At 44.1% G+C, this 26,500-nt stretch overlaps 1 protein-coding gene across 3 annotated transcripts in view; it reads left to right on the forward strand.

Moving 5' to 3' along the window:
* Positions 1 to 26,500, forward strand: part of spryd3 (SPRY domain containing 3) — a 46,976-nt gene that overhangs the window by 12,912 nt on the left and 7,564 nt on the right. For all 3 annotated transcript variants that reach the window (XM_069143582.1, XM_069143581.1, XM_069143583.1), the window contains exons 7-8: positions 9,815 to 9,964; positions 24,672 to 24,729. In XM_069143582.1, the coding sequence (XP_068999683.1) occupies positions 9,815 to 9,964; positions 24,672 to 24,729 (208 nt within the window). The remainder of the gene's footprint in view (positions 1 to 9,814; positions 9,965 to 24,671; positions 24,730 to 26,500) is intronic.

The following is a 26,500-nucleotide window of genomic DNA, read 5'->3' on the forward strand; positions in this document are numbered from 1 at the left end:
AAGAAGGACAAAAAATAGTCCCTTTCCTTTTTTTTCTTGTTTTCCTGGACATTTTCTTGGAACGTTTAGCTGTTCGGTGCCAATTTAGCACAAAGATTGTATTTCTGAGTATTCAGAGTATAACTTGTGCTCAACATGCTACATTTAGATGCAAATGAGAGCTGCCTCATGAACACGTGCAGTTTAAGATGGACCGCAAGCAGCAGTTATTATAAACACGAGAGCTGCAACGATCAATCAATTAATCACCAACTTCATTAATAATAGGGATGGGACATGATTTTAGACAAGTTGTTATAATATAATATATCAATTAGTATGTGAGACTATCGGTTTTCCTTATTTCCGCCTATATATATATATATAATAATTATTATAATGTGATTAATAATCGAATAGTTACGTGCATATATTGAATAGTACTTTGGAATGGCTTGAAATGCCCATCCCTAATTAATATTAAATTAATAGCATTTTTAATTAAAGAAATGCTAAATTTCTATGATTGCAGCTTCTGAAATGTGAATATTTTTGAGTTCCTTTGTCCTCCATGAAAATAAACTGAATATTTTGTTTGTGGTCGGTTGGTCTGGACAAAACAGGAAACTTTAAGCTGCATCTTCGGTTCTTAGAAACACTGGTTGACATCTTTCACCATTTTCTGACGTTTCAAAGATCAAACGGCAAATGGATTAATCAAGAAAATAACAGATTAATGGAAATAACCATCCTACAAACTGTAAGTGTATGTGAGATTTTAAAAATAAGATAATAATTTTTGTCTTTTTGAGACTGTGACAATATAGATATACAATATATATTCAGTGTATAAACTGTTTATAAAAGTGGACGTATCTTCCAAGTCTGAAAAGTGAAGTCAATGCGGAAGTGCCTTTAAAGTGCAATACCACCGAGGGCCACTAGAGGTTGGCTCCAAAACAACATCCGGCTCCATAGACTCCCATTCAACTTATCCAAGGAAAAACAAAGTCATTAAAATTTTCCCACAAGTTATTATAGTGTCTTTTGCGAGACTCGCTCCTTCTGATCAGTGTTACTGTGATTCATCTGAAAATAATCCCATCTTTCATTAGATATTAGGGCTCCAAGAGAGGTATGTTTGTGGGGCGTGTCTGGTTTGATTGACATGTCTGGGGTGAAGTCAGGTTACCGATGTAGGTGGGCGGGGCATAGTGTCCTCAGGCTCTCATTCCTTCAACCGAACTCAACGCTTCAAAGCGTCAGTTGACTAACCGGTGACATCAACGCCGATCGATCCGGTCTCAGTTTATTAATTAGCTTTATTAGCGCTGTTTCCAGAGGTGTTGAACATCATTATGTTATGTAGCATTATATAGAGTAAAGTGGTTCCAGCTGGGAGATGTACTGTGCGTGAAAACAAACGCAGCACTCGTATCAAGCGCACTAGCTGTGTTTTGCGTGTTTTTTTTTCCTCTGTTGACAACACTGCTTAATGCTCTATTGAATTCGGGCAATGCTCGAACCCTCTGGTCTCGTGTCCTTGTATGACCTTGCCCGTGACTGGATTTGGGTCACCCTTTTCCCAGTGTTTTTGCAGCTTGCTTCGTGACATCAGTCAGTCGAGGGATTTTCCTTCTGCAGACATCACTTTCAGCGACAAGAAAAACAGTCGAGAGGTGGCGAGTCATCGTGTTGTCTTTCATTCCTTCGCAGTCTGAAGATGATGCAACAGTTGAGCTCCGGCTCCTATGTTTTAATGTACAAAATAATAGTATATATATATATATATATATATATATATATATATATATATATATATATTTATTATTATTATTATTATTATTATTATTATAAAATAAAATAATAGTAGTCCTGCTGTATTATCTTCCAATGAAACTCAAAAAGTTAAAAGTACATCTCATGACGCATTCATTTTCACTTTCCACGGGGGCGCGAGGGGACCTCCTCACCTCCCTCCTCCTCCTCCTCCCTCCCATTCTCCTCCTCCTCCCCGTCCTCCTCCTCCTACCTTCCATCCTCCTCCTCCTCCTCCTCCTCCCTTCCCTCCTCATCCTCCTTCCCCTCCTCCTTCCCCCCTCCCCTCCCCTCCTCCTCCTCCTGTGTTGATGAGGTTTGAAAATATGTTGATTTTAATGAAATCCCCATCAGGCACTCGGTACCTACTTTTTTCAAATTGCTGAGTCATTCAGTGTCCCACAATCAAGGTTCAGATATTTCCAGATTGTAGACAATCTCCTCTAAACAACTATGAACCAATATCTCTAGGGGCAATATTTTATGGTGAGATACATGTAAAAACCAAACTATTCCAGAAGACGAACATTTTGTGTTCCTTGATATAAAGGCTAGGATAGTTTCCTCCCTTCAAATAGATTGTCCTGAAAACAACCAGATACAGTGCGACTGGTTCTCCCCTATAATGAGCACGTTATCAGCTTAAAAGTGAAGGTGGTGAAACAGTTTCATCGGATTAATAAGGGAAACAAACTCGTTTGATGCTAACAAATTACAAACAGCTCTTTTAATAAATCAGGTGAGTAGAAACAGATTTGATTGATGTCGGTTTTAGGTTTCACCCCTTTTCCTTCCCTCAACATTGGCAGATTTATTTCTGCTACCTTTTCTCTCGACTGTCAGTTGAAGGAGTCTTTTTTTTTAATGCCACCGTGCTGCCGCTCGACTGTTTTCCCAGAGAGGAGACGTTTGGCTGGCGTTCCCACTCGCTGTGCCGGCGAGCCTCCAGTCCTCCGTGTTGCCTCAGCCAGTCGCCGTGCCAACCGGCTTTTAACCCCTCAGCTGCGGATGAGCGACGGGTACGTGGACGACACCGGAGTCGGCAGTTATTGGTTTTGGCTCCACCCCCCTCCATGTGGAGGTTCAAACATGGTGAAGGTGTTTTACATCTCATCCCTCTGACACCTTTGTGCTGTAGCGGTGCCGTTCTTTGGACAACGTGAACCCCGGCAGCCTCCATCGCTGCTCTCGCTCCTCGTTCTGCCTTTTCCAGTCACCAGGGCCAGCTGTCGTACCAACGCCCCCTCTAAGGTTGCCTGCTTCCTTTCTTCCTTCCCTTCCTTCCTTCCTTCCTTCTGGGAACAATAGTCACAGATCCCAACATGACACTGGTTCCTGGGAGGAAAGTTCACGGCGTTCCCATCGAGCGTTCCCCAACGGTGGCACCGCCGCGGTCGTCTCCGGGTCTTTGAACTAAGCAGCGTGAGAAAAGAGGAAACCAGGAAGAGCTTCATCCAGAGGAGGCGAATTAAATCTGGATTTATAAGTTAAACAGGTTCACAGAAGTCCAGCTGTACATAAGTGTGAGATGTTTTATCCTACGTACATGTGTTGTACATCTCGGTAACGGGTCCTACTGAAGGCCCGAGGCCCGCAGGAAGTGTTGATCATTTTAAAAGTAGTCCTGTTTAGTCTGGCCTTTCATCGAACCCTATTTATTTTTTTGCGTTTATTCAGTTGTCTATTTATTCATACATTTTAACTGGTTTTACTTCATTGTATATCTATTTTAGTATTTTATTAAAATTTCTTCCAGCAGCTTGGAAGGGATTTTTAGTTAACATGTTGTCTTAATAGTTCACATTTTATCACGGTTTCATACTTATGCTGCTGTCATACAACAAAAACACACAAAGTTCTTCATTAGGAGTTCCTCTGTTGTAAAACTCCGTGTATGTGAGCTCAGTGGGAGAGAAGCAGATTTAGAGGGCTGACACCATTTGACATTAGGCAGTGTAAACTCTGTACGACCCCCCCCCCCCCCCCACACACACACACACACACACAATAAAACCTCCCGTGTTTTGAAACCTAAATGTTGGCAGTAATGTGAACCAAGTAGGAAAAGCTCTCCGATTTCACTTTGACCTGCATGTTCATGTTGTTATTTCTCCGCTGAATGCAATTATAGAGACTTTGGCTCAGGTGGAGTCTGTTTTCCTTCGTTTATTTATTGAAATAACTTGTGGCGGATGTTTAGTGTTCAAATCCTACTGCCAGTATTTGATCCGATGTGAAAGTTCATGTTGATTGGTCTCTTACTATCTGGCAGAATTTCAAACGTGGGGAAGTTTCAGGCCAAATATCGTTGTGTTTTCTGACAGTAAATATTTCACCAAACAAACCTGCTGTGTCAGTTCTGTGGTAATTGCAGGTTCTGCTTTGATTTTGCATATTGATTTGGTGCCAAGTGCGTCTTTGAACTTCCAAACCAGTCGCACCGAAAGCTCCCGTGACATCACAATGGAGGCATTGCACACGCTTCGACAGGAAAGTCGTTAAAACTTCATCACAAGTGACAGATTTATTCTGGTTGTAATATTTCAAAGTTGCCCTAATTTGTTCTGCAAATATGCAAGTATGATTATTGAATGTGTTAGCAAGGACCCTGGAGTTTGAGTTGAGTTTGAACATGCGAGCGGTTGTGCTTTTGTGATGAGTAGGTGGAAGTGAGTTGCAGGCTGGAGGCTGTATATATAAGTGGATGTAGTTTCAGCTCTTAAAAATGAGTGCCATAAAGTGCAATACCATCGAGAGCCACTAGAGGTTGGCTCCAAAAAGGCTCCATAGACAGCAGTTCACAAACCAAAGAGTGACGTCACATTCGGTTGCCGCTTGGTTGTTGGTCTTTCCTAATTGTTACATAATCACTGTAACACATTTTGGCGCTTGATCAAAATCAGCATCTGAGTTACGCATGTTTTTGTGAGCAGTGGTTGGGGTTCGTCCGCGATGTTTTACATACATGAAATTCGAGCAGAGAGCACACATCAAAGTTTGTGAGAAATGATTGAAGAACAGAAAGCCGAGCAGGGAGTCAAATCCGGCGAACAGAAGTGGCGTCATGTTGGAGAACCCTGTTGCCATGGCGCCAAAGTTCAGGTGATTTGCAGTGACTCTTTTGTCCCTCAGACATCTCAAAAGGCCCTGGTAGAACTCCGTGTTGACAGTCTGACCCTCGGAGCCTTTTCCAGTTCTGCCCGTTTGGAAATGCCAATGCCACTGAAAACATCTCTGGAGGCTCATTGCTTCATTGCTGTAGACTTTCTGAAGCATTTCAAGGAACTCCGTTGGTGATTGACACAAATTTAGATGTGCACCCGCCGGTCATGTTCACGGACAAATCGGCAGATGCGCCAGGCTAACGTTCAAGAAAACGTGCGTAACTCAGGAACTGATGATGATCAAGCGACAAAATTTGTAACATGTACTCATTGGGGTTGTACCTTCCTGCTGCGACGTGCACGTCCCACTGCTGCACATCGTTCACGCGCAACAGGAGCAGTCTTTGAACTTATTGAAAACTTCCAAGTGGGAATTGCCTTCGAGGGTTATAGCAGTTTAATTCGGGTAATTTATAGCCAGAAATAATGAGATAAATATCATGACAGGTAATATTAACAGTGTTCAGCACTTGTGGATGCATTCAGCACATAGAGGAATACCTGCTGGCCCATTTTAAAAACAGCAGCAATGACAGAGTGGCTGTGACCAGCTGTGGTATTATGGCAATGGTTTTCAGGATATTCATCTCGGATGCCTCATGCACGAAAAAGTGACTGATGGACAAGTCAGATTTAGACCCTGGAGGCCACCCAGCCCCAGTGAGAGATGAATTGGAGCAGGGAATCACAGCCGCTGGTCCAAGGACAAGGCTGGCGCATACATTTTCCAAACTGGAGTGCCACAATTGGATCTAAGATCATTCCCCTTTTTTATGCCCATATTTTAGTTTTTTAGGGAATAACGGTGAGGAATAAATGGGCGGGACCGGGAGGTGAAAGAAAGGTGGGGACAAAAATAGTGAACAGAAAATGCAAAACAATCAGAAATACCAAAGGAAACAAACCCAAGAAAAGCATGATCGTTATTAAAGAATGAAAATATAAACACAATGACAACAAACGTAAGTGAGCTGAGCTTCATGGGCTCTTGTTACTGCAGCAGGGAATGTTTTTAAATTCCACACGTTTTTTATGGCGTGTAATCGCGTTAAGAGTCAGAGTTGACAAGTACGAACCACATAATAAAGAAGAGCTCTTCTAATTTCGCTTCAGTATCTTTTTAAGTTTCCCCCCATTAGCTGTGACAGGAAGCTGGCAGGCAGCTTTCTGGGCGTTACATCTGTTTCCAGGCAGCGGCTCAACAAAAACACACGGCGAGCACATCGCTGCTCGCAATTACAGCAGCGAGATAGGCGAGAGAAAGAAGACGAGGGGGGGCGGAGACTGTCAGCTATCTCAGTGAGGCATGCTTTGCTCAAGGCTACATCTCTTTTTCTGCCCTCTCCTCCTCCTTCTCCTCCTCCTCCTCCTCCTCCCATTACTCAGCAGCAAGAAGCAAAAAAAAAAAGAAAAAGAAAAGAAGGTGTGACTGAGTGCTCATCACACCGAAACTCTTTCCTCCTCTCCTCAAAAGAAAAAGCAGCTGTCCAGGCATGAAAGGGGAGAAGGTGGAGGATTAATGTTGAAATCTCTGCAACCGTTATCCATGTGAACAATTAATCAGCAAGCTACGTCAGAGAAATTAAGAGCTGCAAGAATCTGGAAAAATTTCATTTGTGTAAATAGAAAAAAACACTTTTCTACTTTAACAATGTTTTAGTGTCACAGCTCTTCATAGTCAAATTGAAGTTTAACAGATAAAAAATTAATAGACGCCACGTATGAAACTGCATATAACCGTCTCAATGTTCATTAATGGCTGCTCAGGTCTACACGCACAATATTTCTATGGCTTTATGCAACCAGACTCACAACTAGTAGCTGATGCGATTATGTAACTGAAGCCACAGGCGTTAGTTTGATGATCCTGTAAGTCACTCGATGTGGATGTGCATATTGTTTATCTCCTACTGTGGAGACATCAGGGCCTGAACATTTGTAGTAAAAAGTTGATTAACACGAGCCTCCGTTCTGATCAAAAGTTGTAGGAGACATGGTTTTACGTCAGAAATGATGGATTAAGAAGAGAACTGCAAGCAAGCGGACGAAGATTTAAACTATGAAGGCTTCAAAATATTTATTTAAAACAATCAGCTTTACAAATGTTTTACGAAGAATGAAATGTGTTTGGTAAATCTTAAAGATGCATTTCACTGAGAAACACTCGACTAAATAAAACAAAATACCAATTTAAATACAAACATTGAGGGAGAAATGTGGTCGGATGTATGGCAGAGATCTGGTGATGATGCAATTACACAACCAGGAATTAAATATGGTTCAATAAGGTTTTGGACTTGAAAGCAAAGTGTTTCTGATTTAAAAGCAAAGTTTTTAATTCTGTGACCAAAACTAACAAAAATGTTTTTTACTTTTACTTACAAACTTGATTTTTGATTGAAGTGCAAGAAATTTGCTTTCAAAACAGTTTTTTTGCGTGCATAAAAAGACACAAAAAGACCATCATACTAATGCACTGTTGTATTAATATTTAAATCTTTTTAGTTTAAGAGTTACACAACTTTGTGGTATTGGTTGTAGTTTTGCTTTGTTTGGGGAATTATTTGAATGCTGCAGTAACTGCTATGTTATTTTATGTCTGTAATTGAGCCAAAGTTGTGTTTGAAGCATCTCTAAGTATGAAGCTTCACCATCTCTCTACAAGCGCCGTCCTCAGAAACCAGTTTAATCCGTCATCGAGCTCGGAGCCTCAAACGAAGCCTCAAACGAAGCCTCATTTCTGAATTATTTCCAGTTTGACGGATCACTAAGCAACAGGGAATAACAAGAAGAGAAAATGGTAATAACTTAATTGAGACTCTTGACTTTTTTTTTTTGGACACATGTTGAATAGCTGCTCCCACCAGGTGTGTCCTCTTAAGTGGCTGGCTAGTGAAACGTAGCACACCCAGGTGGTGTTACACGCTCACACAACACAAAGGCTTAATACACAAGTACTTTGGTCCACCCCCACCTCGTCTGTCATCCTGGCCTTTTCAAACTGCGGGGTGTATTCTTCAGTCACACACATGTAGCTCTCCTGGCATTGGAAACACGGCTCAGCCTAGAGGGCTTTGCGGTTGCCTAGCTGCCCACCTACTCGCCTGTACCCACCCATCTTCACCTGTTTCGATGCTTAAGACCAAAATAGACCTGAAAGTCGGTGCATTGTCATCGCGTGACGTTCGTGCAGTCTGGAGTTGTGCTGTTGGTACTTGCAGGACGCTCGCCGTGGGCGGTTCACTGAGCGTTTCTGACTGGGTTTGGAAGTGTCAATCCATCATGGTGCCCACTCACTTTGAACACATCTGCATGAGCTCGTCGCGTGGTTAAGTCTCTCGCCTCTATTACAACACGCTGGGCAGAGAGTCCTGCCCGAGCTTGATCAGCTGTGGTTTCCATCCACTCTGCCCGCTCCAAAATGGAGGAGGCCTTTCTGAACTTGTGCTTGGGTGCGGAGACGCTTTTAGCAGAATTGCTAATGTTAGCATGTTGACATTCCTAACATGCTGTTGTTTAGCTGGTGTCATGGTCACCATGGTCACCATCAGGCTACACAAATAAATTTTTGTCTAAAACTGAGACGCTGCTTTTGTCCCCCTTTTTGTTGGATTGTGTCGTTTTCTGAACGTCAGGAAACAGACACTTTTAAAACCACCGTCGCTTGCTTCCTCATCGGGGCTCATCAGTCACGACGTGTCCTTCCCCTGATTCGCCACGCCTGCATCACCTGACCCTTTTCCGGCAAAATTCCCCTCTGCAGCCTCGACTATCCGTGGCTACTTCATCACGGAATTACAGGTTGTTTATGTTAGCGGCTGCTGTGCGGGTTAAATTCTGCATTATATTATCACTACTATTATTTGAACAATTGGTCTTGTTATTGGCCAAACATGGAGCTCCAGTGTTGCTTCTCCATGTCACTCATCACGCCACTGAACCAACCCGCAGCTTGCGCAATGTGATGGGTCGCCAGATGTGCTGTTTCATTGGTTTGTTGTGGCAGACCCAGTGTACATGAATGGTCATGTGACATGGGCTCTTCAGGCGTGTTGGTATGAGCTTTTTCTCTGAAAGGGTGCTGAAAAGCTGGAGATCGCTTTGGCTTTGAAATGTAGATGTTTTAGTTTGGATGCAAAAACTGTTAAGAATGTCTAAGAATGTGGAGTTAAGGAAAAGGAAGAGGAAGAAGAAGAAGAAGACTCCTATCAATGTATGTGTACAGACTTCCTGGCAATCGATTTTTGACAGTTGATTTTCTATTGTTTCAGTCTGTTCATTCTTCTCTCTCCCTCCTACATGAGTTTTTCTGATGCTTGCCAGACTGTTATTGGGGAGAAGAATTTGTTCTTAATGTCTTGCATGGTAAAATCAATGTTAAATACATAAATAGACACATAAATCGGCCTCACCCTCTTGGCACTATGGATATCTGTACCAAACTTCATGGCAATCCATCCAGTAGTTGAAGAGATATTCCACTCAAATCCACAAACGTAAAGCTCCTGATGGTGCCGGAGGGAAAATCAGAGGATCAGCAAGTCAGAAAACCACCATAAACTTCTGCGACTGATGTTTGGACCCGACAGACGCCCACATTCCTTAAAAACATGCCGCTCTGGAGTCTCTAAAAAGCTTGTTGTGCAGTTTTTTAAGTGTCGTTCTTTAAATTTGTTGAGGTTGCTGCAAACTTTGTGAAAAACAATTTAGCAAAATGCAACCGATCCTTTTACGGTCTTGAACCCAGAGAAATATCCAGTTGGTAATCTAGTCTGCTCCATTGTTTTATTTCTTGACATATTAACCCTCCATATAACTTTTGTCTTCCTCTCTGTTTATCTGCTTTTTCTCAGCTCTTGGAGTATGTTGGCAAAGGGAAAAGCATCATGGATGTGGGTTTGGCTCAGGCTCGCCAGCCGCTCACCACCCGCTGCCACTACTACGAGGTGGAGATAGTCGATGCCGGGGAGAAGTGCTACATCGCCCTGGGCTTGGCGAGAAGGGTGAGCAACCCAAAGCACCTCCACCCAACGCAGAAGCACTTTTTATGTGGGAGTTTTGTGTTTTGTCATCTGGCCCCGAAACACCATTTTTTATAGATTGTCACATATCTGGCAGTGTGGCTCGATGAATTCAGGGGATGTGGACAGCACACATCTTGGCTTCTGTCCCCCCTCTGGTCCTCATCGTTCCACAGGTGGCTGAGCTAAAAACATGCTAATGATGGAAAACTTTGACAAAAACCTGAATTGGGAATTAGGCAGATAATTACCATGTGCAAAATGTTCTTCCGACCCCGTCTTGGGAATGTCGTAATCTTGGCCCAGTGGAAGAGCAGCAGTCCTTTTCTAAATCCTTTCACATCCAATGCAAATCTCAGCGAATGGAGAAAATGTGATGAGTGGCTAAGCCAGTAAATCCCTTTTTAGACGACAAAGGCTGTGTTGAATGGAGTCTAGTAGTAAACATGGGGGCATTGTCATAAGCTCGATTTTTTTTTTTCATTCCCGTTATCCCAACAGCTGAGTGTTGTCTTTTTACCTAATGGCCTACTTTGGGGAGATTAAACACCTCCAAGAGGAAAATACAATTACAGAAATTTTAACACTCTCATTTTAGCCCTCATTTCTTTTTCCAAAGAATGCACATGCGGTTCCCATTTCAGCATCAACACTGCAACTCTGTGAGTGACTGTTACCACACTGACCTGCTTTGAAGAGTGAAACACAGACTAGATGTTTCAACACTGAGGGTGCTTTCACACCTTGTTTGGTCTGGACCTTTGGACTGAGCAGTTTGGTTCTGAACCAAAATATTAGATGGGAAAGGTGCCTCAGTCCACAAAAATTGGTTTGACAAAAAAAGGGGTGGTCTCGGTCCGGATCAAACTGAGACACGGTTCAGTTTTTGATTGGCTCAGACTTTCGGACCAATTACAGGAAGTTGAGGCAGACTATCGTCTCCCAATAAACAGTAGAAGAAGAAAAAGAAGCAGTAAAGAAGTAAAAGTGAGTCGCGGTAGCTCACGAGAAGGAGACGAAGTGTTTAATTGTTCTCTGGACGACAAAGACATCAAAGTCAACTTGAATAAATGGATAAAAAAGCCAAACTTATAAGTGCTGGTTATAATGCCACAATGATATTAATATCGAGGCAACTCAACAGATCTTTTCCTTCATGTTCCTCCATTTAAACGGAAAAGGCCACCGGCTGGATTGACAAGACGTCGACATCGGACACACACCCGTCTACAAATTCATCAGGTGGTCAGAGACACACAGTTGATGACGGCAGGATATCGGTGTGTCTTCCAATATGAAACTAAAACGAACCGGATCAAATGTATTCGATGTGATAAAAACATGAACCTTAGTCTGGACGTTGTTCCAGACTTTCAGGTGTGAAAACGCCCTGAATGACATTGATAGACATTAAAGTTGCCGCTGCACTGATGGTACCAGTTCTACTCATCAGGTGCTTTTCTGGATGAGATAGTTTCCCCTCAAGCCGCTGCCGTAATGTCATCTTCAAAATCAATGCCAACAAAATCGCCTCTATACTTCAAAAATCAAAACTTCCACACAGAAATTGCTAATAATGTTCAGTTTGGGTTTTAGGACTTAAGGCATATGAACACAACACCTCAGGCCCGAGCTTTGCTCACGTTCAGGTGGGCGGGGTTTGGGGCAACAGACATCTGCAGGGGAACTGAGTTCGACACAAGACCGACTTCATTAAACACTCACTGGGCGCAAAACTGCAACAAACTGCTTCCAGAGAAGGAGGTGAGAGGAAACCAACCTTCATCAGCCTGCAGCTGGAAGCTCGTGGTCCGCACTGCTTTCATGTCCCCTTTTAGTATCGCGATACTAACAGTAGTACCAGATACCAGCTACTATCCAAGGATGACGGAAAACCCAGAAAAAGCCAGTAGAGCCGAGCTGGTACCGTCAGGGGAAAAGCAGTTAATATGTCGACACATTTGGATCCACAGATGTAAAATATAAGCAGTAATAGTTAAGCAGTTACATTAGAAACCATCCGTACTAACTTTATAAATGTCTCATTAAATCCGACCCAGTATTATTCCTCTGACTGGTTTCTTGGACAGTATGGCTCGGTGATTTGTGAGTGTTTTACACCCTGTAAGCCTTGAAGCTGCTTTAATGTAAAATATTAGCGAGTGCCAAAGCCAAGGCCTTCTGGAGAGCTGGCCGCCCCGTCTCTCCAGGGTCAGACCTCTGCTCCCCCTAATACAAAAAAAAAAAGATTGAAACTCGTACAACATCTTTCAAGTTTTCGGAGGCTATTTATATTTGTATATATATATATATACATACATACATACATACATATATACAGTGGTGTGAAAAAGTGTTTGCCCCCTTCCTGATTTCTTATTTTTTTGCATGTCTGTCACACTTAAATGTTTCAGATCATCAAACAAATTTAAATATTAGTCAAAGATAACACAAGTAAACACAAAATGCAGTTTTTAAATGAAGGTTTTTATTATTAAGGGAGAAAAACAATCCAAACCCACATGGCCCTGTGTGAAAAAGTGTTTCCCCCTAAACCTAATAACTGGTTGGACCACCCTCAGCAGCAACAACTGCAATCAAGCGTTTGCGATAACTTGCAGTGAGTCCTTTCCAGCTGTGGAGGAATGTTGGCCGACTCATCTTTACAGAGTTGTTGTAATTCAGACACATTGGAGGGTTTTCCAGCACCAACCTCCTTTTTAAGGTCATGCCACAGCATCTCAATAGGATTCAGGTCAGGACTTTGATGAGGCCACTCCAAAGTCTTCATTTTGTTTTTCTTCATCCATTCAGAGGTGGACTTGCTGGTGTGTTTTGGATCATTGTCCTGCTGCAGAACTCAAGTTGGCTTCAGCTTGAGGTCACGAACAGACGGCCGGACGTTCTCCTTCAGGATGTTTTGGTAGACGGTAGAATTCATGGTTCCATTTATCACAGCAAGTCTTCCAGGTCCTGAAGCAGCAAAATAGCCCCAGACCATCACACTACCACCACCATATTTTACTGTTGGTATGAGGTTCTTCTTCTGAAATGCGGTGTTACTTTTACGCCAGATGTAACGGGACACACACCTTCCAAAAAGTTCAACTTTGGTCTCGTCAGTCCACAGAGTATTTTCCCAAAAGTCTTGAGGATCATCAAGATGTTTTCTGGCAAAAATGAGACGAGCCTTAATGTTCTTTTTGCTCAGCGGTGGTTTTGGTCTTGGAACTCTGCCATGCAGCCATTTCTGCCGAGTCTCTTTCTTCTGGTGGAGTCATGAACACTGACCTGAACTGAGGCAAGTGAGGCCTGCAGTTCTTTGGATGTTGTCGTGGGGTCTTTTGTGACCTCTCGGATGAGTCGTCGCTGCTCTCTCGGAGTAATTTTGGTCGGCCGGCCGCTCCTGGGAAGGTTCACCACTGTTCCATGTTTTCTCCATTTGTGGATAATGGCTCTCACTGTGGTTCTCTGGAGTCCCAAAGCTTTAGAAATGGCTTTAGAACCTTTTCCAGACTGATAGATCTCAATTACTTTCTTTCTCATTTGTTCCTGAATTTCTTTGGATCTCAGCATGATGTCTATCTTCTGAGGATCTTCTGGTCTACTTCACTTTGTCAGGCAGGTCCTATTGAAGTGATTTCTTGATTGAGAACAGGTGTGTCAGTAATCAGGCCTGGGTGTGGCTGGAGAAATTGAACTCAGGTGTGATAAACAACAGTTAAGTTATGTTTTAACAGGAGGGGGCAAACACTTTTTCACACCGGGCCATGTGGGTTTGGATTGTTTTTCTCCCTTAATAATAAAAACCTTCATTTAAAAACTGCATTTTGTGTTTACTTGTGTTATCTTTGACTAATGTTTAAATTTGTTTGATGATCTGAAACATTTAAGTGTGACAAACATGCAAAAAAATAAGAAATCAGGAAGGGGAAAACACTTTTTCACACCACTGTATATATATATCTATATCTATATATAGATATATAGATATAGATATCTATAGATATGTATAAAAGAGGAAGGCAGGGACACCGCATTGGTGACTGGGTGAAATCTGGGGGGGAGGGGGCTATAGATGTATACACAGCTGAGCAGGAGACAGAGTCCGCTTTCAGGTTTCCATCCGAGCCGTCGTTCATTCCAGCAGTAAAACATTCGGTAATGGAGATAGAAACTGGTACATACGTGCTCTTGGCTAAACACCCAGTGGATGCTGCCGTGGGTGAGAAGAGGCTGAGTCGTGATAACTCCAGTCCCACTTCCTCCTCACAGCTCCCCTCTGCTCTCCCTTGCTGCATCTGGCTTTCATTATAAAGACATTAAGCTGAAGTCCAGGAGAGGTGATAAAGCAGCAAATTGAAGGTCCGGGGTAACGACTTTACTCAGCTGCAAGTTTACATGCTGCTCTTTTCCACGTAACATCCTGCGGTAAGAACGCAGGCCGTGAATATAATCCTACTCGTTAATGCCAGCGTCCTGCCGTCTGTCTCTGCCCATCTCCTTCTGCTGGTTCTGCTTTCTGACTGCAGGCTCATCTCGCTACTCTATTTTTCTTTTCATGCTTTGTTAACTCTGTTTCAGAAACATCTTCAGTAGCCGGTCACATCTCGAGAAAAGAGTTGGACTGGTGGCGTAGCTCCATGGCAACGGTCCCAAATGAAATATCACAACAAATATTCCTTGAATTTTGGTGTATATTTGTATCGACTTTCATGGTCCCCAGCTGATGAAGTGTACTGACTTCAGTAGAGCTGTACCCTCCCTTTTTCTCATGTAGACTATCTGGAAATCAGAATAATCCACAGCACGCTTTCCTTTGTCTCCAGATTGACGAGGGTCTGTCGCCAGGTCCACTTTTTTGCGTCCAACCACCCTGTATGCTGCCTCTAGCGCAAACAATTGCTTATCAAAATTCGCTAAACCTTATCGGTTTGAGCTATGAAGCAAATTTCCCGGGTATGATGGTGAACTGTAAATGGTTTCAGACCCAAGGTGTACTGAGTAAAGAAAAGCTATGGCGAGTGTTCACTAGAACAGACCGGTATGACTAAAGTAACGTACCAATGAGTGGGTTGTTCATGTGCATACACTAAAATGTAATTCTGCCGCCATCCTCTGGAACCTGTGACCTCAGCATGGTGTGGTGGCTTCGCTTTGGTCGCCCTCTGGTGGCCATCTCTCCTCACATAAACCACAAACTCAGGAAAAAAAGAGTGCTGGATTTGAAGAATCTCAGTCGTTTGATGGGTCCACAACAGATGGTCTGACTTGCTGACTTTCAGACCGTAGACTTAAGTGTTCTGCTGACTTCTCATCCGGCAACACCGGAAAAACAATAAAAAGACAAGAAGCCTCGGTACCGAAGATCGTCCAGCCACCACTTTGATGGAGACTGAAATATCTCAACAACTATTGATTTAATTGCCATGAAATTTGGTACACACATTTATGTTCATGTCAGGAAGAACTCCAATAACTTTGGTAACCCCATTATCTTTCACTCTAGCACCACCATTGGGTCAGACCTCTGCTCCCTCTAATACCAATAGAAAAGATTGAAACTCGTACAACATCTTTCAAGGCTTTGGAGGCTATTTATATTTATATTTTTATATATGTTTTTTTTTTTTATAAATATACATGTATATATATATATATATATATATATACATGTATATATATATATATGTAACCATAGCGATTGTGTGTTGGTCTCTGAGTACTTGGAAGACTCCATCCTCATTAAGGTGCCTGAACGCATCCTGTGTAGCTGCTGCTCCACTAATGTACTGCTCCTGCTGGGCCTTCTGCGTAGCCGCGGTGTCGGGCTCGTTTTGCATGTTGCAAAGCTAATCAGTACCATTTCACTGCACTGTTTTAATTCTGGTCAGAAAATTCCAATGCAATTACGCAACTGCAGGGGAAGTCAAAGTTTAAGACCCTTAAAATCAAAGCAGCTAGTTTAAAAAAAAAAAAAAAAGTGGAAGTAAATTTTTTTAATCCCCCCCAAGCAACTGTTGCCAGTTTCCTGTCCAACGGGAAAGTCTGAGGAATTTGTGCTATGTGATAAGTTTGAATACTTTGTGCGTGAGCTAAATATGCTGTTTTTGTGTATCGGTAATCTTAAGATCTGTTTTGGCCCTCCTGCCGTGACCTCGCTTTCTCTCATTCCTCTGAAGATAAGGTCGTTGTGAATGTACAGCATGCATACGCTTGGTAGTGTCGCTGTTTTCCATCCGGTACACACCAGTTGCTAGGCTGTGGGACAAAGAGAGATCTAGGATTAGTTATGGGGTTGGAAGGGGGGGTACAAGGTCATAAACAAGTTAGTAGTTATAAAGAAAAACCAAGGGAGGCAATGCTGATTATGAAAAAATAGAGAAGGACAAAAAAAGAGCAGGAAAACCCTCATGTCCTGAAAAACTAACAAAAAAAGGTCTTATGAGGATGAGAAGAAGAGGGAAAGAAAGGATGGAGAAGAGGGAAAGAAAGGATGGAGAAGAGGGAAAGAAAGGAAGGAGAAGAGGGAAAGAAAGGAAGGAGAAGAGAAGGAGAAGAGGGAAAGAAAGGAAGGAGAAGAGGGAAAGAAAGGAAGGAGAAGAGAAGGAGAAGAGGGAAAGAAAGGAAGGAGAAGAGGGAAAGAAAGGAAGGAGAAGAGGGAAAGAAAGGAAGGAGAAGAGGGAAAGAAAGGAAGGAGAAGAGAAGGAGAAGAGGGAAAGAAAGGAAGGAGAAGAGGGAAAGAAAGGAAGGAGAAGAGAAGGAGAAGAGGGAAAGAAAGGAAGGAGAAGAGGGAAAGAAAGGAAGGAGAAGAGAAGGAGAAGAGGGAAAGAAAGGAAGGAGAAGAGGGAAAGAAAGGAAGGAGAAGAGAAGGAGAAGAGGGAAAGAAAGGAAGGAGAAGAGAAGGAGAAGAGGGAAAGAAAGGAAGGAGAAGAGGGAAAGAAAGGAAGGAGAAGAGGGAAAGAAAGGAAGGAGAAGAGGGAAAGAAAGGAAGGAGAAGTGTGGGAGCTGTGACGGAGGAGTGGAAGCAGACGTGTGGTCGGGTCACAGTTTAATGTCTGAATAACAGATGTTTTTCTCAGCTCACCTTTGACCCTCCATCTCTTGATGACTCACCGCTAATGTACATTAGTACAGTCGTAAAGACACACAGACACACACACAGACACACACACAGACACAAACAGACACACACAGACACACACAGACACACAGACACACACACACACACACACACACACACACACACACACACACACACACACACACAGACACAAACAGACACACACAGACACACACACACAAACACAGACACGCAAACAGACACACAGACACACACACACAAACACAGACACACAGACACACAGACACACAAACAGACACACACAGACACAAACAGACACACACACACAGACACACACAGACACACACACACACACAAACACAGACACGCGAACAGACACACAGACACACAAACAGACACACACAAACAGACACAAACAGACACACACACACACACACACACACAGACACAAACAGACACACACAGACACAAACAGACACACACAGACACACACACACAAACACAGACACACAGACACACAAACAGACACACACAGACACAAACAGACACACACACACAGACACACACAGACACACACACACACACAAACACAGACACGCAAACACACACAGACACACAAACAGACACACAAACAGACACACACAGACACACAAACAGACACAAACAGACAGACACACACAGACAGCCATGTGTACTGTGAACACACAAAAAGCTGATATAAAAGCAGCTCGGGAGACCTGAGCAGCCGAGCTTCCTCTGTCCTGGTATGCCCCGGCACCGGTCCTGGGAACGGCGCTCTTCCTCTTCCTCCTGTGATGCAGCAGTCCTACTAACCGTTTTTCAGTGCTGCTCCCATAAAACCTTTTTATTCCAACGGGGTCAACTGAGGATAAAACAAAGGAAACGGTCACAGTGCCAAAGGCCTCTGATCTGCAGATGTTTAGGAGGTTCTCCTCTACAAACCAATAATTAGTTAATAAATCAATGAGTCTTTCAGCATAATTAAATAGCAGCTATTTTAATAAACAAATTATGTTTTTTTTTTTTTTTTGTGAAAATGACAAAAGATGCTGTTTTCTTCTCATTTGAATATTTTCTGTTTTTTGTTTTTTTTTGTCATTAATGACGTATTGAACTAAATATCTTAATTTAGGTTGTTTCCAAACAAAAAGAGAGAATTTGAAGAAGTTGACTTAAGCTCTGAGAAATTATAAGAGGTATTTTCTACGATCGTTTAACATTGTAGCAAATGTCACCATAATGAAATGGAATGAAAAAAGTTGATCAACTTTGTATTTGATGAGAGAAGTTGAATGGGAGTCTATGGAGCCGGCGGCTTTTTGGAGCTTTTTTAGTGGCACTCGGTGGTATTACACTTTATGGCACTTCAGCATTGGTCTCCCTTCTCAGACCCCAAAAAACTAAGTCCACGTTTATATACAATCTGTTGGTGCAGTGCAAACTCTCCCAGGTAAAGCCAGCATATCGTAAGTCTACTAAACTGCAGATAAGTTCCTCGGTTTGTTTTCGACTGCTCCAGGAAACTCGTTTAGAATAGTCCTGGCTTTAAAGCAGGGCAGCAGGAACCATCACGGTGTTCTATTAATCCCAATTGGACCGAAGTTCCTGCAGTTCAAATGCACATAATGCCTTCAGTATAATAATGTAGTTCACTGCGGAGCTGAACATCATTTCCACACTGGGTCCTGCAATCTGTTCTGCTGTTGTTTCAGTAACAGATCAAACTTCATCCTTTATCTGTTTTTGATCTCGCATATGCACTTTGCATGTCTAAAAAAGTGACAGACATGCCCAAACAAAATGCGCACAGATATGCTGTTGTTGTCCTCTCAGATCAGCAGCTAATATCAGACAGTTGCTGTTATCGTGTGGAGAGCTCCAGGTTTTAGTCTGATGACACGAGGTTAAACAAACACACCTGCATCAGCTCCCCACACAGGCTCTGCCCAACCCCTATAGGAGAGGCACGTACAAACACACACACTATCAGACACACACACTCACAAACAGAAACACACACGGGCTCACTCACTCACTCACAGACTCACACACGTACAAACACACGCACTATCAGACACACACACACAGAAACACACACAGGCTCACTCACGTACAAACACACACACACTATCAGACACTCACAAACAGAAACACACACAGGCTCACTCACTCACTCACAGACTCACAGACTCACACACGTACAAACACACACACACTATCAGACACACACACACTCACAAACAGACACACAGGCACACACACTCTCACACACTCACTCACAGACACACACACGTACAAACACACACACTATCAGACACACACACACTCACAAACAGACACACAGGCACACACACTCACACACACTCACTCACAGACACACACACACACACACACACACACACACACACACACACACACACTATCAGGCACACACACTCACAAACAGAAACACACACAGACTCACTCAGTCACTCACTCATAGACACACACACACTCTCACACACACACACACACACTCACTCACTCACTCACTCACTAACAGACACACACACTCACTCACAAACAGAAACACACACAGACTCACTCACTCACGGACACACACACACTTACTCACTCACTCACAAACAGACACACACACACACACACACACACACACACACACACACACACACACACACACACACACACACACACGCTATCAGGCACACACTCACAAACAGAAACACACACAGACTCACTCATAGACACACACACTCACTCACTCACTCTCACACACACACACACACACACACACACACACACACACACACACACACGCTATCAGGCACACACTCACAAACAGAAACACACACTCACTCAGAAACACACACACTCACTCACTCACTCTCACACACACACACACACACACACACACACACACACACACACACACACACTATCAGGCACACACTCACAAACAGAAACACACACACTCACTCACTCACGGACACACACACACTTACTCACTCACAAACAGACACACACACAGACTCACTCATAGACACACACACACACACTCACTCAGAAACACACACACTCACTTACTCACGGACACACACACTCACTCAGACACACACACACACACACACACACACTCACTCACTCACTCACAGACACACACAGACACACACACACACACTCACTCACTCACTCAGACACACTCACACTCGCTCACACACACACACACACTCACTCACAAACAGAAACACACACTCACTAGCACACAGACACACACACACACACACACACTCACTCACTCACTCACAGACACACACAGTCACTCACTCACTCAGACACACTCACACTCGCTCACACTCACTCAGACACACTCGCTCACACACACACTCGCTCACACACTCACTCACACTCGCTCACACTCACTCGCTCACACACACTCGCTCACACACACTCACTCAGACACACTCGCTCACACACACACTCGCTCACACACACTCACACTCGCTCACACACACTCAGACACATGCTCACACACACTCACACACTCGCTCACACACACTCACACACTCGCTCACACACACTCAGACACATGCTCACACTCGCTCACACACTCGCTCACACACTCGCTCACACACACTCAGACACATGCTCACACACACTCACACACTCGCTCACACACACTCACACACATGCTCACACTCGCTCACACACACTCAGACACTCGCTCACACACTCGCTCAGACACACAATCAGACATGCGCTCACACTCACACACACACACACACTCTCACTCTGGATGTGATGGTGCTGCTCCATCATGCCGTGGACAACACAATCTGGTGTTTGTTGATCTGTCAAGCAGCTTTCTGTTAACTGTGAGCGTGTTTGAAAGGTTTGGAGCCGTCGGTGTGACCTATCGCACCGGAGGGACTGTTTCACCGCTCTGGAAACGGTGGGGGGGTTTCTCACTTTTGTGTGTCCTCGCCAGGGGAACTTACAGCCTTTTCGTTCCTATAACTACGTTTTGTGGGACTGTTTTTAGCTCCTCCCTATACCCGCTTACTCTCCCCGTTACCATGGGAACTGTGGTGACACAGGAGCACAGACAACCCCGGGTTTAAAACACAACAGTAAGCTAACAGTAAACTCCAGCTATGAATGAAGCCTTTCAAAACAGCAGAATAAAGTTTCAACTGCAGACACAATAGTGAGAAATGGGCTGACAACAAATGTGCAGCTTTATTAAGACTGTTCACGTTGGAGGAAACGGCGTAAAGAGAAATAAAACAGTGTCTGTGATGCTGTTTAAACTCAAGCGCGAACATGATCGATGATCGGTCCGACTCATACTTGTATTGTTGCCAGTCTCCTGACGAAGACACGACAATAATTTGACACTTTATTTCTTAATCTGACAGTTACCGTGCTAAAACACAAATATATTGTGTAGTCTCAGTCTTAGTGGCACCATTACTTACTGTATACCCACATGGCAGCATTAGCTTATGTCATTTCTGTACACAAGTGTATTCCTAAAAACATTCCTGAGTTCTAAAAGTGTTGTAACTTTAAAAAACTAAACTGGCTGAAATATAGAATACATAAGTGGCATCCTCTGTAAAAAATAAAATAAAAAATGCTTTAAATGTGTTTTTAAATTATATCAATTCAACATAAACTGCATAAAAATGAAGTGCAATCTCACAAAGCTAGAAGGGTTTAAAAATGTACGTAATGAACCCCGTCACTTCCTGTTTTGCCATTTTTCCAGATAACAAAAATGTGGTTTTATGTTGATAATAACAGCAGATCTTAAGGAGCCTTACTGGCTGTAAATTATGAAGCTTTTTTTGTTTTGTTGATGAAGCAAAGTTTTGTTTGGAAGAACTTTGTGCTGTAATGTCTTCAGCAATTTCAGGAATTTTGCAAGCTCCTGCAAATATGGCATAGGTTGAATTACATATGTTCCTGGAGAGACACTGTTTTCACATTAGAAAAGCTTTCCAGGATCAACAGATGTGTCGGGTAAATATAACCCTATCTTGGGTAACATTCATTTTGGTTGCTGTGTGTGTAAACTTTCCCAAATGTTGAAGGTTTTCATTTGAATCATAAATAAACCAAACGATTGGACAAATTGAAATGTTGACATAACAAATGACGATAATGTGGAGAGTTGCGTACGTTCTGCAAAGACCATGCATGTCTGCACCAAATCTGAAGGTAATCCATCCAACAGCTGTCTCGAGAGTTTTACTCTGAACCACACGTTTTAACCTTTTGTGTGGCGCAAGAGGATTTATGGCCAAAGTTCATACGTGTCATCCTCTGGGGACCATGATCGTCCGTTTAGGGGAAAAAAATATGTAAATGCAGCCAGGAGGAGACTGTATTTACTGGGTTTTTGTGTGAAGAGAGGACGAGTGCTGCTTCGGGTTTTCTCACCAACACACCCATTTATTTGATTGATGGAGATGTTGGAATTAGAGATGATGGACGCAACAATTACCGAGAACACAGCTATGAAAACAAGGTGTTCAAACAGTTGATCCATTTATCAGACGCATGTCTGCGGTTTACATTAAAGTGCTATAAATTCAGCCCTTATTTGTTTTAGCCGTTCCTTAATGTTGTCTTAATTCCGGTGTTCCTCCATCACCTCCATCAGGGGGTGGAGGTGGAGGTGGAGCGGTTGCTGCATTCCTCCATGTCTCTTCATCTGCTGATGTCTCACTCGGTCCTTCTTCTCTTCCTGGCGTTGTTTCCCGCCTCCATCATCTCCACTTCCTGTTCCTCCGCCCCGACGGGGTTGTCAGACGGGATCCGGGATGTTTCTCTGCTGCAGCTCTGTTGCTCAGCTCCTCACCTCCACGCAGGTGTCAATAGTAATAATTAGACTTTGTGAGTAATGTTCTGCCTCGTTCGTTTCTCATTGTTGGATGATGTTTTCTGTGACCAGAAACCGACGGATCTCTTGGTTCTCTTTTGTTTCTGTTCATTCAAGCTGAAAAGAAACGTGAATCTGAAGAAGTGAGCATTAAGGAAGCTGTTTCCCACCGAGAGGAGAGAGGGATGTCAGTAATGGAGATACAGATCTCTGGTAATTACCTGAGTCATCCTCTGATCTTATCGGAGACGTTGGCCTGCTGGTTGTTTCTGTTGGCATGGTGAACCTGGAGAGAAGCAGCTTACTGAACATGCAGACAGATGGAGGACGAGACAACACGTCCTCAGACTCTGACAGGTCTCCAAACAGATGTGGAGCAACTCCACCAGCGATGGGCTCTTTTTCACGTTCTCCATGTTCGCTGGAAACCTTTGGACGACCATCCCCGTCGCACGCCCTGACACAAAGAGAGATGCAACGATTTCCACCGTAAACTCGGGCTCAATAATTGGCGTCAAAACTTGAAATCCTTCGCTGTGCACACGTGATGGAAGCGTGTCTCGCTATCAGCCTTTAAGATGAGAGCGGCTCTTTGGTCCGAACGACGTCCGGTAACGAAGCCGGTCGTTGACGGTTGATCTGTCGACGGGCCGTCGGCTCGCGTCACCGGCAGGTTGCTACTCTTCATCTTCCTTCTTGTGACTTCGGACAGCTTCTTGTGTTTCAGCTGTTCGATTACGCAGCATCCGATTACGGACCGTCGGTCCGGACTGTTCTGACCGTCGGTCCGTTCTGACCGTCGGTCCGAACTGTTCTGACCGTCGGTACGGACTGTTCTGACCGTTGGTCTGGACTGTTCTGACCGTCGGTCCGTTCTGACCGTCGGTCCGAACTGTTCTGACCGTCGGTACGGACTGTTCTGACCGTTGGTCCGTTCTGACCGTCGGTCCGAACTGTTCTGACCGTCGGTACGGACTGTTCTGACCGTTGGTCCGTTCTGACCGTCGGTCCGGACTGTTCTGACCGTCGGTCCGTTCTGACCGTCGGTCCGAACTGTTCTGACCGTCGGTCCGAACTGTTCTGACCGTTGGTCCGTTCTGACCGTCGGTCCGAACTGTTCTGACCGTCGGTCCGAACTGTTCTGACCGTTGGTCCGTTCTGACCGTCGGTCCGAACTGTTCTGACCGTCGGTACGGACTGTTCTGACCGTCGGTACGGACTGTTCTGACCGTTGGTCCGGACTGTTCTGACCGTTGGTCCGTTCTGACCGTCGGTCCGAACTGTTCTGACCGTCGGTCCGGACTGCAGCGTGTTTCGTCCTCGTATCTCTGAGCGTTGACTTCGTGGCCGTACTTCCGTACTTCCATTGGAGACCAGTATTTTGGGAACTGCTCACTTCACCAACGAGCCATCGTGCCACACAGTACGAGCTGTTTGTTCAGCAGCAGTCTGTGAAACATTCTCCGAGTAATAATGGTTCTGATTCTGGTTCTGCCAGACTTCACTGTTGTTTTGATGTGTTTTGAAAGCTTCCATTACAGCATTTAAATAGTTATGTGTCCGTTGTTTTCTTTCCTTTTTATATGTTCTCTTGTATTTGGACGGCTCTTTATTTTCAGGAGACTGTTTGTGTCTTTGCTGATGATCAGTTCCCTGCTGGCGGTTTCTACGGTGACCTGTGTGACTGTTTGTGTTTGCAGGACTACCCAAAGAACCGACACCCGGGTTGGAGCCGCGGGTCCGTGGCCTACCACGCTGGTAAGATTCTTCTCCTCTTCCTCTTTTCTCTGCTGATCTTTCAGCCCGGCGGATTCCTTGGAAAGATTGTGTGATGTTTCCCGTCCTGAAGCATCTTTGGGTGAAACGTCCCACGGCAGCGACTCAGCTGGATGTGAAGCTGCCGAACACAAACCGAGATCATAGCTGTGTGCGTGTCCTCACTCGAAGTGATGAAGCAAAAACAGAAGACGAGAACGGGTCGAATCAAAGGGATCTTGTGTTGCTTCACGTTGGGTCCTGGTTGTTTGTGTGAACGTTATCGCGTCCGGACCTCAGCACCCGACGCTATCAGCGCCGAGATGAGCTATCAAACACTGCGTCGGGATCGGAGGCCGGCGGGCGGCTCGGCAGGAGCTCGTTATTTCTCCACACTCTTTATCTGGAGATCCGCTGTCACAAATCTTGTTCGTTCTTATCGGACCAAAGTTGGGCTTTTATCTGCTTTTATTTAGTTCTGAAGCATCCCATTGTGGATGTTTCTCAGTGGGGGGTTCCAGCTGCTCTCACAGGATGATTGACCTGAACACACTATAAATGTCAACTATTTTTATTTGTATTTATTCCACCAGGAAATGTGTATGATATTTAATTTTTAGAGAAATGTTTATATACTTTCCACCATTTGACCTCCAAATCAAAACACTTCTTTCTTGTTCACTCTGCACATTCCAGTCATGTTTCCACTTCATGTTTATCGTCCGAAATCCCCGGATCCCTTCGCAGATTCCATTTATTCTGTAGGAAACATTGATAATAATAACAGTGGATGCTGTGCGTCCTGCCGGGTCTGTGAATGATACCTCGGCGCTGAGTGACAGCGCTGCCCGTCCCAAAGGCCTCGCGCTGCGGTCGGCCCGGTTCTGGCTGCCGCGTGGCGGAAACCACAGAAATGTGCAGAGCTCCATTAATCTTATTTGTTCGAGACTAAAATGATGTATGTGGTTTTTCACGCTGTGCGTATGAGGTTTGCTTCCCATGCTCGGGTTCAGGTGCCGGCTCTGATCCAGATACTCAAAGTCCAACAGCCGGGACCTCTTCTCTTCGTCATGTCTCTCCTCGCTCCTCCATACTTCCCATATTTCTACCCAACAGCTCAGGAATTGCATGCAGATGCTTCTTTGGCACGGTGACAAAAACGTAACGTAAATGAACACGAAGTCCTGGATGTCTGAGGAGGAATGACTGAAAGCTGCTTTAGAAAGCTGATGTTTAGTGTTCCTACCTGATCTCCATATCTAACGTGGAGGGCTGCTCTTCCTCAATCAATTTATCATTAACGTTCAAGAAATCAGCAGTAAATTTATTTCATCCAACCTGGAGGTAAATACATGAATTACATAATTACTAATTAATATTTCTTTATTCGTTGAGTTGTTTCTGTCTGGCAGATTTTGGGCGCGTTGTCGGGAGCGACCGGTCGACCTGCAGCACACGATGTGTTATTGACTGTGGGTGTGTTTTTTAGCCCAGATATGTTCCAGTTAAACACACAAATGCCTTCCAAGCGTGTCGCTGCTCCCTTTTCCAGCTTGTGTAGTTTGAGAGTTCTCTTTGGCCGCATTGGTTGTTCCCGCCGTTGTTTGTGTTGGAGGCGGAGCTCCATCCTGTATGTTGGCTCCGCCAGTTAATGGTCCGTAGGGCACCGCGAGGCCTGAGGGCCAATCAGGAGCACCCAGTCGTCCCACCAGTGAGTGCTCCTCGGCAAGCCTCATTAACCCCGTCACCCCCATTACCCCCATTACCCCCATCA

This window comes from Embiotoca jacksoni, unplaced genomic scaffold (assembly GCF_022577435.1).
Source record: "Embiotoca jacksoni isolate LCO1_2020_lvr unplaced genomic scaffold, fEmbJac1.0.p SCAF_111, whole genome shotgun sequence".
Classification (NCBI taxonomy): Eukaryota; Metazoa; Chordata; class Actinopteri; family Embiotocidae; genus Embiotoca; species Embiotoca jacksoni.